General features: G+C 45.9%; 1 protein-coding gene and 1 long non-coding RNA gene across 7 annotated transcripts in view; one reads left to right on the top strand and one right to left on the bottom strand.

The window, feature by feature from the left end:
• LOC310750783 overlaps positions 1-15,978 on the top strand; it is a 287,025-nt gene that overhangs the window by 136,118 nt on the left and 134,929 nt on the right. The window lies entirely within an intron of this gene.
• SLC37A2 (solute carrier family 37 member 2) overlaps positions 1-15,978 on the bottom strand; it is a 58,615-nt gene that overhangs the window by 542 nt on the left and 42,095 nt on the right. The window contains exons 13-19 of one of the 6 annotated variants that reach the window (XR_014542109.1): positions 15,098-15,146; positions 12,806-12,879; positions 11,087-11,165; positions 8,767-8,864; positions 7,511-7,575; positions 5,381-5,434; positions 2,052-2,098 (exon numbers count right to left, since the gene is read on the bottom strand). Coding sequence is in view for 4 of the 6 variants with exons in the window: in XM_083588741.1 (XP_083444867.1) it covers positions 5,389-5,434; positions 7,511-7,575; positions 8,767-8,864; positions 11,087-11,165; positions 12,806-12,879; positions 15,098-15,146 (411 nt within the window). In the remaining 2 variants the exon portion in view is untranslated. Of the gene's footprint in view, positions 1-2,051; positions 2,099-5,380; positions 5,435-6,416; positions 7,112-7,176; positions 7,576-8,766; positions 8,865-11,086; positions 11,166-12,453; positions 12,496-12,757; positions 12,880-15,097; positions 15,147-15,978 lie in introns of those variants that run through there. The other 5 variants (XM_083588741.1, XM_083588742.1, XR_014542110.1 and 2 more) reach the window with 5 other exon arrangements.

The following is a 15,978-nucleotide window of genomic DNA, read 5'->3' as shown; positions in this document are numbered from 1 at the left end:
CCTGTTGCATCCTCTGTGGCTTGGGCACAGTCCTTGGGTGAGATATATTGGACATTTGGATTTCTTTTACAGCTGCTAGATTTATTTGGCAATTGGAGTCTGCGGTTTTTGCTTCACAGTTGTACCTTGGATCCCGAACGCCTTGCGAGTCGAACGTTTTGGCTCCCAAACGCCGCAAACCCGGAAGTGAGTGTTCCGGTTTGCGAATGTTCTTTGAAACCCAAACGTTTGACGTGGCTTCCGATTGGCTGCAGGAGCTTCCTGCAGCCAGTTGGAAGCTGCGCCTTGGTTTCCGAATGCTTTGGAAGTCGAATGGACTTCCGAGGTACCACTGTACTTTGTTTTAATCTTATTGTTTCATTTTGGTTGTAGGCTGCATATATTTCCACCCTGGTGCCTTTGGGTGGATTAGAAATGCTTTTTTGGAGAAATAATTTATAAAATTATCATTATAGATCACTTACATCAATAGTGAGCTTCTGCAAGTTGTGATCCTTACATAGCCCAAATGTCACAGAATGCAAAAAAAAAGGAAGTGTTGGAAGACTTGGGGGAACTGCAGCATTTCAAGTAGTAAAAAAAATGTAACCAACCCCACTTGAAGAAGGGGGTAGGGTGAGGCACCAAAAAATGGCCCAATAGGAATTGAGCATCCTCATTGGGTGCAGGATGCTAAATATCTGGTGTGTGTGTGTGTGTATAATACAAATCTGGAGGCTACTGGTGAAATGGGAAAGGGCATGGCTGGCAGAAGAACAGGTGTTTCTCACACTGCAACAATTTGTTGCAGCTCCTAATAGTAACAATACTACTACTACTATTACTATTATGATGACCTAGACCAGTGGTTCCCAATTAGCTAATTACTGAGGACCCCCTATTTTTCAAAAGCCAAACCCGGACCCCCTACTTTTGACAATTTTGATTACTCTGTGGCAGTTAACTCTACAAAGTATTTTTTCTGAACAAAATGTGGGGTAGCTCCTAATAAGCAAATGATTTTAGGTATACTAAAAACAGACCATAAAATTTGTGATATTAGCCTGCAAAATAATGACAAAAATTTAGTTGGGGGAGGCAAGGGATGGGACTGCAGACACCCAAGGGTTCCCAGACCCCTAACTGGGAGCCACTGACCTAGACAGAAAGTTACCCTTAAGGTGCTTCTGGATAGGCATCTATTGTGCACTTATGCCATTTGATGCCATATGCCAGTCTGTATTTCCTCACCATTTAATCAGGATTTACATTTTCCATGCTAAGTTTTTTTTTAATAAAAAAAATAAGAAACACCTGTTGCCAGTGTCCTGTGTGCGAGATCTGAATTTGCAATTTGCATTCTGGAAGCACCCTTTGGATGAAAACTGGATTTAAATGCCCATCCACCAAGTTCATCTTGCAATATGAACCTATTTCTGTTCTTTCTGACCAAAGCTGGACGTCACCCAGCGGCAGATGGATGTTCACCTAGCCTCCAGACAGTCGTATTGCTGCTGGAGGGGCGAGAATGGCTGCTAGGTGCAAATGCATCAGCAGATAATCTTCAGTGGTGCATTTGCACTGCAGTGACTTTGCTGCTGCCTTGATCCCCCACAAAAAAACCTGGTAAACATAAGTGCTGCAACCGACTGGAGGTCAAAGAAGGAGTGTTGCCCCACCAGGTTGCCCATTCCTGATGTCCCCAACTGCACCCCTTGCTCTAAGCCCATTCCTTCGTTTCTGGTTTAGAATTCAAGAGGAAGCAGGAGAAAAATCAGTCAAGAAGTTGGGAACAGAGGATCTTCAGAGGTGACCACAGAATTGCAGACTCACAAGAAAGAAGTGTGAAAACCCGTGGAAACTCAATGGATTGCTTAGGGCTCTCTTGGTTCCTTCTAAGTTCCCATGAACACCAGTTCCACCACCAGAGTACAACAGCCTCGCTTATTCCAACAGGGGTGGCAGAAGGCCAAGGAAGGAGTGATGAAACCTTTGACCATGAGGTCCCAACGACAGCAGAAAGCAGGAGATGACCTACTAAGTAACACCAGGGGCTTGAGACGTAGACTTACCATGACTTATGGCCCCAGAACATGCCTACTCAAGAGTGATGTCTGACCTGTGAACACAATCAATATATAGTGGTACTGGGGTTCTTGGGAGAGTAGGTGGGAGAGGAAGAGCAGGTTTCATTACGTAACATGGCTTGATACTTTAAAACAGTGGTCATCAGGGCCTAGCTAGATGTTCCAAGGGACATTTAGCATCTCCCCTGGTGATGCTAAATGTCACATGAGCTTACCAACTGAATCCCTGATCTGGGTGCCCCTGCCTCTGTTAGTCGCATGGCCACCAGAAATAGGGCCTTTGTTGTAGTGGCTCCTGATTATGGAATACCTTTAAGCCAGAAAGTGGGCCTTTGCTGTGGTGGCACCCCTAATTACGGAGCACTCTCCCCAGATGCTTTCACCTGGTGCTTAGAGTGGTACCTCTGGTTACGAACTTAATTCGTTCCAGAGGTCCATTCTTAACCAGAAACCATACTTTACCTGAGGTACCACTTTAGCTAATGGGGCCTCCTGCTGCTGCTGCGCCACCAGCGCACGATTTCTGTTCTCATCCTGAGGTAAAGTTCTTAACCCGAGGTACTACTTCTGGGTTAGCGGAGTCTGTAACCCAAAGTGTTTGTAACCCGAGGTACCACTGTATTGCTCTATCTTCAGGCACTGGCTTAAACCTGTAATATGGGAATTGCTTTCTTTTTAATGGTTGCCTAATTGTGCTCCTTTTGTTTTCTTTTGCTCATAAGGTATGCTTTTTGTTTGTTTCAAAAACTATTTTTTATATTTTATCCTGGTTTGGATTTAACATTCAAACACAAGTCCCCTTCAAATGTTGGAACTGAAGGGTAGGAATTGTTTGGAAATGTTTTGGCATCAGGCCGGTCGCTCCCTAGAGGGGGAGTCCAATGTTAGTCCTACTCAGAGTAAACTTACCAAACGAAGAGAGGTGGCTCAGGATACTTATGGCCACGTTCACACCATATATTTAAAGCAGTATCATGCCACTTTTTAACAGAGCTGGCTTTCTCCAGAGAACCCTGAGAACTAAGGCTTTTTAAGGGGGCTGATGGAGATCCTTCTTCCCCTGCCAGAATGATAATTCCCAAAGCTCTTTAATAATCCATCCCTCTTCACAAGGAACTTTGGGAATTGTGGGGAATAATACTAATACTACTAATAATTTATTATTTATACTCCCGCCCATCTGGCTGGGTTTCCCCAGCCACTCTGGGCGGCTTCCAGCAAAATATTAAAATGCAATAATTCATTAAGCACTGAAAACTTCCCTAAACAGGGCTGCCTTCAGATGTCTTCTGAAAGTCAGATAGTTCTTTATTTCCTTGACATCTGACGGGAGGGCGTTCCACAGGGAAGGTGCCACTACTAAGAAGGCCCTCTGCCTGGCTTCCTGTAACCTCACTTCTCGCTGTGAGGGAACCGTCAGAAGACCCTCGGAGCTGGACCTCAGTGTCCGGGCAGAATGATGGGGGTGGAGATGCTCCTTCAGGTATACTGGGCCGAGACAATTTAGGGCTTTAAAGGTCAGCACCAACGCTTTGAATTGTGCCCGGGGTCTCCTAACCCCACTCAACACCCTTGACAAACTACAGCTCACATAATTTGTTTAAAGTGGTTTCACAGTGTTTTAAATGTATGCTGTGAAGGTGGCCTATGTCTCCCATGACAGCTGTCTGTGCCTCATTTTGGGGAACTCATCTTTGAGAACCACTGCTTTAAAATACGGCCATTCTTCTTTCTCAATCACGCACACCCCCAAATCAAAACTCTCTGTGATTTGTTAACAAGGTACAACAGGTTATGGGAGTATTGACAAACTGTGAAGACCAAGGCAATTACGTGGCTGCGCTAATGATTTCCTGGACATGATAGCCAAGATATGATTTTTTCCCCCCAACTTGAAATTCATTTCGATTATAGGATTCAGGGGCATTAGTCAAGAAGTCAAGAGGGGGCATCTGTGGGTCCCACGGCATGACAATGGCTTGCAGAAACAGGCACCAAACATTTCAGTTCGATATTGGCTAGGGCTCTGCAGTCTTAAATTTGAATATTCGTTTTAAAAATAGCACATATGGAAATGGCCAAATTATTGGAGGGAAATCCTCATCTCACCAACAATATAAACATAAGAACTGGATCTTCTCATAGTGACTGACCAGATGCCTATGGGAAACCTATAAGCAGGACCTGAGTGCAACAACACTCTCCCGTCCAGAAGTTTTCCAGAAAATAGTATTCAGAAGCACACTGCCTCTGACCATGAAGGCAAAGCATAGCCATCATGGCTGATATCTCTCTGTTATTTCAGTTCTGTTTGGGACTCTGTTAGATAGAACACTGTCCCTTTCTAGGCCATAAGCAAACTAAAATGATCCATGCTGGATCATAGCAGAATTCTATCTAGCTTAGCATCCTGCTTCCAACCAGATATTTCTGGGAAACCTACAAGCAGGGCATGAGGGTGGTGGTATTCTGCCACTGTTAGGTTCCCCACAACTGGTACAGTCAAACCTCGGTTGTCGAACGTCATCCGTTCTGGAAGTCCATTTGGCTTCCAAAATGTTCGACAACTGAGGCGCAGCTTCCAGTTGGTTGCAGGAGCTTCCTGCCCTCAAGCGGAAGCCGTGTTGGACATTGGGCTTCCAAAAAAGGTTCAAAAACTGAAGCATTTACTTCTGGGTTTTCAGTGTTTGGTAGCCGAAACATTCCAAAATGGAGGCGTTCAGGATTTGAGGTTTGACTGTATTCAGATGCATGCAGTCTTCAATGATGAAGGCAGCCTATGGCCACCACAACTAGGACAGCCTTCATATCCATGAATTCATCTAATCTCCCTTTAACGCCATCCATGTTGATGGCCACCATCATTGTGGTAGTGAACTTTCCAGTTTAACTATGAGCTGTGCGAAAAAGTACTTTCTTTGATCGGGCCAGGATCTCTACACAGCCTCGTTGGGATGGTTCTAGGTCATGAAACTTGTTCATCTTCTTCGTTTCCCACCCTGATCTACGTGTTTGAATCCCGCTTGATCCAGTTGAGATTATTGTGTTCAACCCAAGTTTTAAATGGGTTTCTGATCCAGAAAGCTAGGACAATGCAGGTGAATTTGCAGTCCTAGACGCATCACACCTTTGCTCTATTTAGGCGAACTTAAATCTCAAAGATAGGTCACAGAAACTGTGTTTTGCTACTGCGTTTTTGCCTCACAGATGCCCCGTGGGGGAAAGAGGGAAATCAAGAGAAAAATCATACCCTGAAATTTGCACACACACCCTGCTCCACTAGGTGGGAAGAGAGAACCAATGGGCATACTCACACTGCAAACTATTTCATATCCAACACTACTGGTTCTGTTAATGCCACACAAGAGCTAGGAAGGCACATGGGGGAGAAGGTTGCTGTTAGTATTGGTTAAGGATTGGTGGGCATGTTAGGAGTGGTGGTGGTAGAGAAATTGGGGTTCATTCTATCATGACCAGAGCTCCACTCGACTCTTTGCAGGAGAAGTCAGTTAGAAGGGGCAATGCCACGCACTGAGGTCTCCGGGCAGTGACATCGCTGGTGCTTCCCAGGAAGGAAAGGGGCATCAGTGGAAGTGCTGGATGGGCTCTGCCCATTTGCCCAAACAGTGCCAACTTTCCTGCTGCTCCAGCAACATCACTGCAGGGAGGCCAAGTGTGTGGCAGCACCGCTCCTGGTTCTTTGGGACCCTGGTTCATAAGTGTCCCTTTAGGTATGACCGGAGGTTGATGACTTTAGGTATGACTTTCATTGTGGAGTTTGATGCTTGTATCTTGGCACGATAAGTCAAGATATTAAACCAGCCTTTCGGCCAGGCAAAGTGATAGCAGGAAACAAACCACAAAGTCTTTCATTACCTAAAGTTTCCCATCTCGTCTGAACTGGGGAACTATGGCGAACGCCTTCCAAACAAGCCAGGATATTAAGCTAACCTCAAATCATGGTTTAACATCCTGGGGCTGTTGTTGTTGTTGTTTAGTTGTGTCCGACTCTTCCTGACCCCATGGACCAGAGAACGCCAGGCACTCCTGTCTTCCACTGCCTCCTGCAGTTTGGTCAAACTCATGCTACCAGCATGAGAACATCCTGGGGCAGGCATGTCCAAAGTCTGTCTCGGTGGCCTAATCCGGCCCGCGGGTCAGTTTAATCCGGCCCCTGTGGCAGTTTATTTCCTTGGGTAAAATCCTAAAAAACCCTCAACAACTTCAATCCTAAAAAAAGGATAACAACTTTGGTTGGCCCTTCGGTAGGCCCTCATGGCCCTTCACTTCATCAAATCTGGCCCTCTTTGAAAAAAGTTTGGACACCGCTGTCCTGGGTCCCCCCCCCCCCAAAGCAGCTAACCACAGCTTGGTTTGGATGATCCAGAAAACTACAGTGAAATGGGTGGCTTTCTCTTTTGTTTGCTCTTGCAAAGGGAAGAGCAATTGGGTTGTTTGCGTGTGCAGGCAAAAGCCTTTTTCGTTTCTTGGCTTTTTAAGTGCAGATACCATGGTTCGAGCATGGTCAGAACATCTGCAGTCCCAAGGATCCCTGGCTCCTGCATGCATCTTCAGGGCTACACATATAGTCTTCCCTAGCAGAAACTCCACTGCTTAATTCCAATGTTTAGTTCCAAGAGCACTTGGGTTGTGGAACATTTGTTGGGGCTGACTAACTGGGAAAAGTTCTGAGAAATCAGTGTGTTTCAAGCTATAATCCTTTGCTTGCTTACCTGGGAATAAACCCCATTGAGCATAGCAGGACTTTTCCATGTACCGGACACATTCAGATCAACTGAAGATGGGAAGTAATCAATCTAATAACGGGGTGATCTGCAGTGCTGTTACAGATCTGTTACAGTGCTGGATCCACAACCGCAGCTCTGTATCTACCTTAAATTTATTTTCTTTTTGCCGCCACCAGAATTTTTTTTTGCGTGAGGCCAGATCAGGGCCGCAAACTAGGGGTTAGCCATTCCTGAAGTAAAACATGTGTAAGATGGTTAAGCGCTCTTTTGAGAAGGAGAATTTCAGTCTGTGCATGACTGCCCCATGAGCTGCCGGCGCATGTCAAAAACGCCTTGTCAAACATGTCTGATAAAAGCCCCACCAAGAATGGAGCATCGCTATCCTGGATTTTCCAAGCATGCTCCGTAGCATACTACTCTACAGGTAAATCTGACAGCACGTCATGCAATTCCAGTGTAGCAGGTCTCAGTAGCACATTTCAGAACAGAACGCCGCCATCTTGTTTTGCTTTGTGCACACTCAACTGGCCCAAGATGGCAGCATGTATTGGCAGGGGAATTCAACAGGGCTTCACTGGCAGGCTGGTAAAACTTAAAATTCAAGGGAATCGGGGGGTGGAAATTTTTTAAGCACCAGTGAACTACAGGTCCCTGGAGTCATACATTCCAAAATATTCAGCCTCTGCAAACACCTACCCTCGTTTTCTTCCGCAGGAGCCGCACCACCCTCGTATTTCTTTGAACACCACACGTGAAAGGAACTGGAAGGGGAAGATATACTCAGAGTTAATGATGGCAGTGGCTGTTTGGTGCATGCAGACAGCCCACCCAGCGTTTGTCCATGGCGCTGCAATGATGTCTCTGTGCTAAAGACACCAGGAGCTGCCTTATACCTATTCAGACCCACTGGTCAATCCCACTCAAGCTTTCATCTGCTCCATGAGGGGACAGCTCCCACTTGCCCCACCACGCCACAGTTGCTGTCCATACCCATTGTCTTATACTGAGTCAGACGTTTTGGGACTACAATTCCCATCATCCCTGACCACTGGTCCTGTTAGCTAGGGATGATGGGAGTTGTAGTCCCAAAACATCTGGAGGACCGAGTTTGGGGATACCTGGTCTACACAGACTGGCAGCAGCTCTACAGAGTTTCAGTTGGGTGTCTTTCCAAGCCCCAACTGGAGATGACAAGGATTGAGCCTGGTACCTTCTGCAAAGATATACCACTGAGCTACGATCCTTCTTCAAAATTACACACAGACAAATGCAGTTGGAAAGGAAAGACCCCGTGATAAGTTTTCATATAGAGCTGCTATTTCTCCATTGGTCTACCTAGACCAGTACTGTCAACTCTTGACAGACAGCAGCTTTCCAGAATCTCATTTGTGGTTCTTTCTCAGGTCGCTGTCCTGAGATCCTTTTGACTGGAGATGATGCGGAATGCAACCTGGGACCTCCTGCAAGCAAATTGTCTGCTCTACCACTGAGCTGCAGGTGGTTCCCAACTTAGGTCAGGATTGGTGTAGCAATATCAGCTGTTCTCAAGGGTTTACCCAACTGAGGTTAAATTTGGTAGGATTTACCCCTTAGCTAACAGCAGGGATGGAGACCTCCGGACATTGTTCATCTCCATTCTCATCAACACCAGCTTGCATGGCCAACCATCAGGGATGAGGGGAGTTACAGGTCCCCAAAAAGTCCTACTCAGGTGACACCCCTTGAAATTAATGGACCTAAGTTAGTTGTGGCACAGGACAACTCTTGAGTAGGATTGGCACAGGATATAACCCACAGTCAATCATCATCTGGAGGGCCACCAGTTCCTGATCCCTTAGTTCACCATAGCAAAAGTCTGTGCAGACAGGGGCAATAAGGCAACATGGAAGTCTCACAGAATGGTTGGGTTAAAAGAGGAATTGATGTGGAATGCACTGCAAAAGGAAACTCACTAGGCAAGCCAGGAGATCGGCGGCCATCAACATGTAGAAGACATTGTCCCAGCCAGTGCGAGAGATCAAACCTGCCAGCAGGGGTCCAAGAGCAGCACCTGCAAAATGAAAAAAGAATGATGCAAAGGATTAGCAAGCAGCCAAGAGTGAAGTCCAGCTCGTGGCAATATGGAAGGCAGGCTCCTTCTAGCACAGATGGCGCATAAAACCTATGTCTGCAAATCCTACATGGTGGTGATGGAGGAAGACTCAGGAAGTTAGAGATGACCAACATGTACTCACGGATAACAACAAAAGGCCTGCTGTGCTGGATCACAGCGAAGGTTCTTCTAGCCAGAACTATGCATCTAAGAAGGCGGCAGCCATATACCCTTAGCTCACAAGAAGCACATGGTGGCAAAAGCATTTGGTGATCTCTGAATGTGGGGGTTCTGTTTGTAGCTAACATGGCTGACTGCTGTTGACAGATTGACCATTTACAGCAGTGGTTCTCAACCTGTGGGTCCCCAGGTGTTGTTGGACTACAACTCCCATCATCCCTGAGCTCTGGCCTTGCTAGCTAGGGGTGATGGGGGTTGTAGTTCAACAACATCTGGGGACCCACAGGTTGAGAAAAGCTGATTTACAGCATGGGTAGGCAAACTAAGGCCCGGGGGCCGGATCTGACCCAACTGCCTTCTTAATCCGGCCCGCGTACGGTCCGGGAATCAGCATGTTTTTACATAAGTAGAATGTGTCCTTTTATTTAAAAGGCACCTCTGGGTTATTTGTGGGGCCTGCCTGGTGTTTTTACATGAGTAGAATGTGTGGTTTTATTTAAAATGCATCTCTGGGTTATTTGTGGGGCATAGGAATTTGTTCATTTCCCCCCCTCCAAAATATAGTCCGGCCCAACACAAGGTCTGAGGGACAGTGGACCAGCCCCCTGTTTGCTGACCCCCTGATTTACAGGGGGTACAGAAGCAGGGGTGTTACCAGGGATGTTGGAGAGTCCTACAGATTTGTCTAAGACATATAGGAGCACAGGAAATGAGGCTACCCTTCCCCAACTCTCAGGGTGGGGGCACATGTCAAAGTTGGTGTGGCCATCTTTTAAAAAAGAAAATGTTTACTTGGGGGGGAGGGTAACCCAAACCCTTTGGCATTGCAGAATCACAGTGGGGTAACTATGGGAGCAGTCAGCTTAAGAAGGTATTTTGATGATGATGATGATGCTACTTTAAAAATCGCAGATTTGGGGAGCCACAAAAAGTCTTTTGGCATTACAGTATTACAATGGGTGACCCAAGGAAACAATCAGTATAGCTCCGCCCAAGGCATGATGGAGAACAGCAAGAACCGGGGAAAGATAGACATAACATTTTACAAGGACAGGAAGAAACATCACGGACAGAATAATTGTCACACACAGGAAGAACAAGGATATAGTTTGATTGCCTCACTTGCAGTTTTATGAATCGTTTAATGTGTCAATACGAATGGAAGTTGTTAATATCGCAGTAGTTGTAGAACGGATTGTTATTTTGACCAGAGTGTAATTGAAGTTATTAAGATTTTGGAACGCATAAATAAAGTAAAACTTCAAACCAACAACTCTAGCATGTAAGGGGCCACCTAAATTATGTAATTTGGTGTCTGAATGATTGGTATTAGTAATTGCGTTATTATTTGACATTGTTATAATGAGGCTATTATTGGGTTGTAATTGAAAACTAATAAAAAATATTATCAAATAGAAAAGAAAAGGAAGCCATCAGTATTTACTTTTTTAATGAAGTGAAAATAAAGTATTTTGCCATCAGAGGAGCAATGAAGAAATAATAATAATAAAAATAAAATAATAATAATAATTTAAATATATGTATTTTGGGAAGCCTTGAGGAACCACAAAAACCTCTTTGAGGCAGACGCACTTGCATGCAGATTTGCATTATATGGGTGAGCAATGCGGCAATTAGCCCCATCCCTTCTCAGGGCAGATTCAGAGCTGATATTGGCTGGGTTTGAGACAGAAGTGGGCCCAAGGTGTGGGACTAGTAAGTAGCCAGTTATCACCACATCTCCCTGGATAATGGTATCCTTTGGGGAAGAGGAAAAACCTCTGCCCCTCTGAGGCTTCGTACAACAAAACACTGGATGAGGCTCAAATTAACTCCTAGGGCGGGTGTGGAGAAACTATGGTCCTCCAGGTGTTGCCGGACTGCAACTCCCATCATCCCTGGCCAATGGCCATGCTGGCTGGGGCTGATGGGAGTTGTAGTTCAGCAACACCTGGAGGGCCAAAGCTTCCACACTTGGCCTAAGCTTCTTAGCTACTGACCGACAGATCCCGTTCCATCAATGATGGCTGTAACGGTGGCAAGGGCCTTTGCGTTTCCTTGGAGACATTCGTGAGTGCCCTGGGGTGGAAAAGAAAGGGGTGGGGGGAGCAAAGAAAGAATACAAGGTTAAAGGAAAATGTCACAAATGAACATTGCAAGGTTCCTGCTGATCTGGAGGGCAGGACTGGAACCAGTTAGTGGGCGAAAAGTGGATTTTAGTTAGCTATTAGGAGGTTTAGATGATGTGGTAAGCCAAATCATGGCTTAGTTCAGCAGAGCAGCAAAATGACTGGGGAATAATAATAATAATAATAATAATAATAATAATAATAATAATTCATACCCCGCCCGTCTGGCTGGGTTTCCCCAGCCACTCTGGGATGCTCCCGACAGAATAATAATAAAGCAATAAAACATCAAACATTAAAAACTTCCCTAAACTTAGTGCACACTTGTGCTAAGCCATGGTTTGCTTTAGCAAGATGTGTGTGAGTCGGGACAGAGATCTAGGTTTTAATTGATTATTCCAAAATGAGTTAGTTTTGTTAAATTGTACGGCTTTTAAATGTATTTTTAAAACCAATTCAAATCATTTTAAGATTGTACGCATTGAAGGAAACATGTTGAATATATATAATTGCAATGAACTTTTTTTTGGGGGGGTGGAGGGATTGCATTGAAAACGCTTCGCCTAGACAAGCCAACACTCAGTGCTCTGAGCCTGTATTATTTTCCACTTTGTTCTAAAACCATCCTGGCTACATCTTTTCTTTCTTTCTTGTACACTAACAGCTGCCATGAGAGGAGGGATTTGCCGAAGGGACAATTTTACAGCCAATAAAAAAATATTTTTTTTTCCAGAGTACCTGGAGAATGTGAAACTGATGTGTGCCAGATTAATTCAGATCTCTTCCAAGTTTTGAAGGCTGTGTGAAGGAAGCCAAGAGCTTTCCTCCTCCTCCTCCGGAGGCTCTCTCAGCCAAGGTGTCATGTTTACACTCCGTGGAAAGAATTTCCTATTCTAGTGCCCAAAGAAGAAAACTGCTGTGCTGTGCGTCTGCGTGTTGAATCCTGTTCTAGGAATGAGTTCAAGGCCAGAAAGGCTCAAGTCAAATGAATGCCCTTAATTGATGAATAAGAAATGGTCACAAGGGACAAGCGTCAGAGAAGAAAATCAACTGCTTCAGACAATCGGATCTGGGTTATAGCTCAGCAAGGTACTCGTCAGCTATAATTTAATATCCTGGCTGATTCAGAAGCTGGTAACCATAGTTTCCTAGTTTGGATGAAACAGGAAATTGGAGCTTCTCGGTTTAAGCACGGATCCTGACTAATGTCCAAATGTGGGGCCGCTGAATTGTCTGGGAGCCAACCCGGGTTGTTAGCTCAAAAGGCCTCTGGAGCATAGCTGTCAAGCGTCCCTTAATTGGAGGGACAGTCCCTTATCCCAGCGCCATGTCCCGCTGCTGTCCCTTATTGATGGAGATCGCTTAAATTTCCCGGGTTTCAAAGGAAGCAGCTCCTCTCCCTCCCTCCCTGCCGGCCCTTTTAACTTCGTATTTCAGCTGGTTGACTAAAATCCCTTATTTTGGCTGCTGGTCCCTTATTTTCACGGCTGCTGGTCCCTTATTTTCAAATCTGTAAATTGACAGCTATGCTCTGGAGTGAACATTTTTGTTTCCCAGTGAATAACAAGAACTTTTGGGGGCAATTCTTACCAAGTCCGCCGACACCGCAGTTGTGATGAGAGCGTACGGCCCATTGACGAGGGCGCCACAGATAATTAACATCACTACAGAGAGAAAGAAAGAACAAACATCAGCCACGTCACCTTGCCATCTCGATTTATTTGCTTCCATTTACGAATCACTTTGCTACAAACTATCCCAAAGCAATTTTAAGTCAATGAAAAAAGCGCATCGGAAGCGATGGCTGTAGCTCCCTGGGGGAACACCTGCTATGCAGGCGCAAGGTCCCAGGTTCAAGCCCCAGCATCTCCAGGGGGAGAGCTGCTACCAGCCAGTGTAAACAGTACTGAGCTAGATGGGCAAATGTTTGGACTCAGTAGAAGGTGCAGGATATGTAATCACTGAAGCAGTCAAATACAATATTTCCTGTTGCCTAGAGTGGACACACAGGGGAATGTTGCTCCAGCCAGGAGGACTTCCTGTCACACCTGGTCTGGAGCATCCTCTCCGTATGTGACCAGGTAGATGGGCATGACCCTAAGGTAAAGGTAAAGGGACCCTTGAGCATTAGGTCCAGTCGTGGCCGACTCTGGGGTTGCGGTGCTTATCTCTCTTTATTGGCCGAGGGAGCTGGCATACAGCTTCCGGATCATGTGGCCAGCATGACTAAGCCACTTCTGGTGAATCAGAGCAGCGCACGGAAACACCGTTTACCTTCCCACCAGAGTGGTACCTATTTGCACTTCATGCTTTCGAACTGCTAGGTTGGCAGGAGCAGGGACCAAGCAACAGGCGCTCACCCCGTCGCGGGGATTTGAACCCCCGACCTTCAAATCAGCAAGTCCTAGGCTCTGTGGTTTAACCCACAGCGCCACCCACGTCCCTGGGCATGACCCTAGCAGACCCTATAAAAGGGCTAGTCATGCAGCCATCTTCTTCTTGGACTCTTCTTTGGCTATTTGGCTCTTTTGCTGCTCTTTTACCATCTTTTGCTGGCTCTTAACCATCCATCCTTACAGAGGATGGACGCCACTAGGTAAAAAGTCTGGGGCCTATCTCAGACTTCTCTTCTCTACAAATGTGTTAGGGATTGTAGGACAAGACCTGCCAAGAAAAACAAAGAATTTATTTATGTATGCCACAACAGCGGCAAGAGCCTTGATAGCACAAGGATGGAAGAATGAGGAAATCCCAACGAAAGAGCAGTGGCAAGAAAAACTGATGAACTATGCAGAGTTTGCTAAATTGACATATAAATTGCGGGATGAGGGCAACTGTGACTTTAAGGAAGAATGGGAGCTTTTTACAAATGATCTAGAAAGACAACAAAATGAACTGGACTCCTTGGCAGGTCTCGAATAAACATACACAAATTTATTGGTTGATAACATGATAGATAGATAATGTAAGGATATGTAAAATTTTATGACATGCAGAGAATACTATGTGCTGAGAAATCAGAGAGAGGAGCTGAGGGAAGTCCTTGATGGTGGGGGGCGGGGAAGGATGGAAGGGAGGGGGGAAGGGGGGAAATTAATGTAAGCGATTATATGGTTTGATAATTTGTTATGTTGAAACGGTTAATTTTTAAATATTTTTTTAAAGACTTCTTTTTTCTGCAAATGTAACTGTAACCACAGGATTAAAGCCTGCCTTCAGGATACTACTGTAAACCAAATGCAAGTAAACTTTACCATTACTTTTAAAGGAGACTGCCATGTTATTATTATTTTTACGAGGGAAATAAAGGGAAATTTACCAGGAACAATCCAATCCGGACAAGCCAGACTGGATTGCTCAACTTAAACGATTCTAACAAATCCACCAACTTGCTTCTAGCAATGTGCAATGGAATGTGCTCTGCTACTAGCTCACTAGCGTGAGTGAGGAGGGATAATATCTAAGCAATATATCCTCTCCTACTTCCCTCAACATTCCCACAGAAGGCAGGTTCTTTGTTGGCAGTGGGCATGTGTAGCAAGTGCAGCTGGGCAGGGCTAGCAGGATTGGGCCCCCTCATGCAGCAGATGGGTGCTTGAGCGGGATTATATGTCTTCTCCAAGTCTGTGAAGCAATTTGCTAGCTGGAACACCTTCACTTGTAAAGTAGAAGGTGACACTCAAATCACTATCGTACTGCCAGATCCAGATAGCCTGGTGATATATTCAGAGAACATTTCTTTCCCTGCACAAAACTGACTCAAGAACAGCAACAAAGGCACCATCAGGGTCCAGTGGTAATGTGAGAACTAGCTCAGAGGTTTCTTGGTGGAAGCCAGTGTATGCCAGTGGTGAAAATCTCCAGAAATTAGTGCAACTTTACCTATTGACGTTGCTAGTCCATTCTGGCCAACATGGTTGTAGGCGAAGAGCTAGAAGAGAAAGCAAGGCAGTGAATGAGCATTTCCAGAGCGGTTCAACAAGCTCTCCCAGGGAACTCTAGGAATTGCAGCTCTGTGAGGGGAATAGGGGTCTTCTAACAGCTCTGAGCGAACTCAACAAAAGCTCCCAGAATCTTTTGAGGAAGCCATGAGTGTTTAACGGGTGCTTTAAATGTATGGTGTACTGCAATGCGCTCTATGTGGGGCTACCTTTGAAGGTGACCCAGAAACTACAACCAATCCAGAATGCGGCAGCTAGACTGGTGACTGGGAGTGGCTGCCAAGACCATATAACACCGGTCCTACATTGGCTCCCAGTACATTTCCGAGCACAATTCAGAGTGTTGGTGCTGACCTTTAAAGCCCTAAATGGCCTCGGTCCAGTATACCTGAAGCAGTGTCTCCACCCCCATCATTCTGCCCGGACACTGAGGTCCAGTGTCGAGGGCCTTCTGGCAGTTCCCTCGCTGCGAGAAGCCAAGTTGGGGGCCTCCATCAGGGCCTCTGGGACGTTGCTGCTGCTGCTCTTGTGAGATCTGGGAGGACAGCTCCCTCTCCTGCCAACTCCATCTGGCCTAGGGGGCGGGGCCTGCACTCACCACCACAGCTTAAGAGGCCTGAGAGAGGCCTCCGGGACACTGCTGCTCCACCCCCATCGTCCAGCCCGGACATTGAGGTCCAGCTCCGAGGGCCTTCTGGTGGTTCCTTCCTTGCGAGAAGCCAAGTTACAGGGAACCAGACAGAGGGCCTTCTTGGTAGTGGTCCCTGCCCTGTGGAACGCCCTCCCATCAGATGTCAAGGCAATAAGCAACTATTTTACTTT

The sequence above is a fragment of the Podarcis filfolensis genome (assembly GCF_964270895.1).
Source record: "Podarcis filfolensis genome assembly, chromosome: 15".
In the NCBI taxonomy this organism is placed as follows: Eukaryota; Metazoa; Chordata; class Lepidosauria; order Squamata; family Lacertidae; genus Podarcis; species Podarcis filfolensis.
The sequence above is the reverse complement of the archived record's forward strand: the minus strand, read 5'-3'. Positions and strand labels throughout refer to the sequence as shown.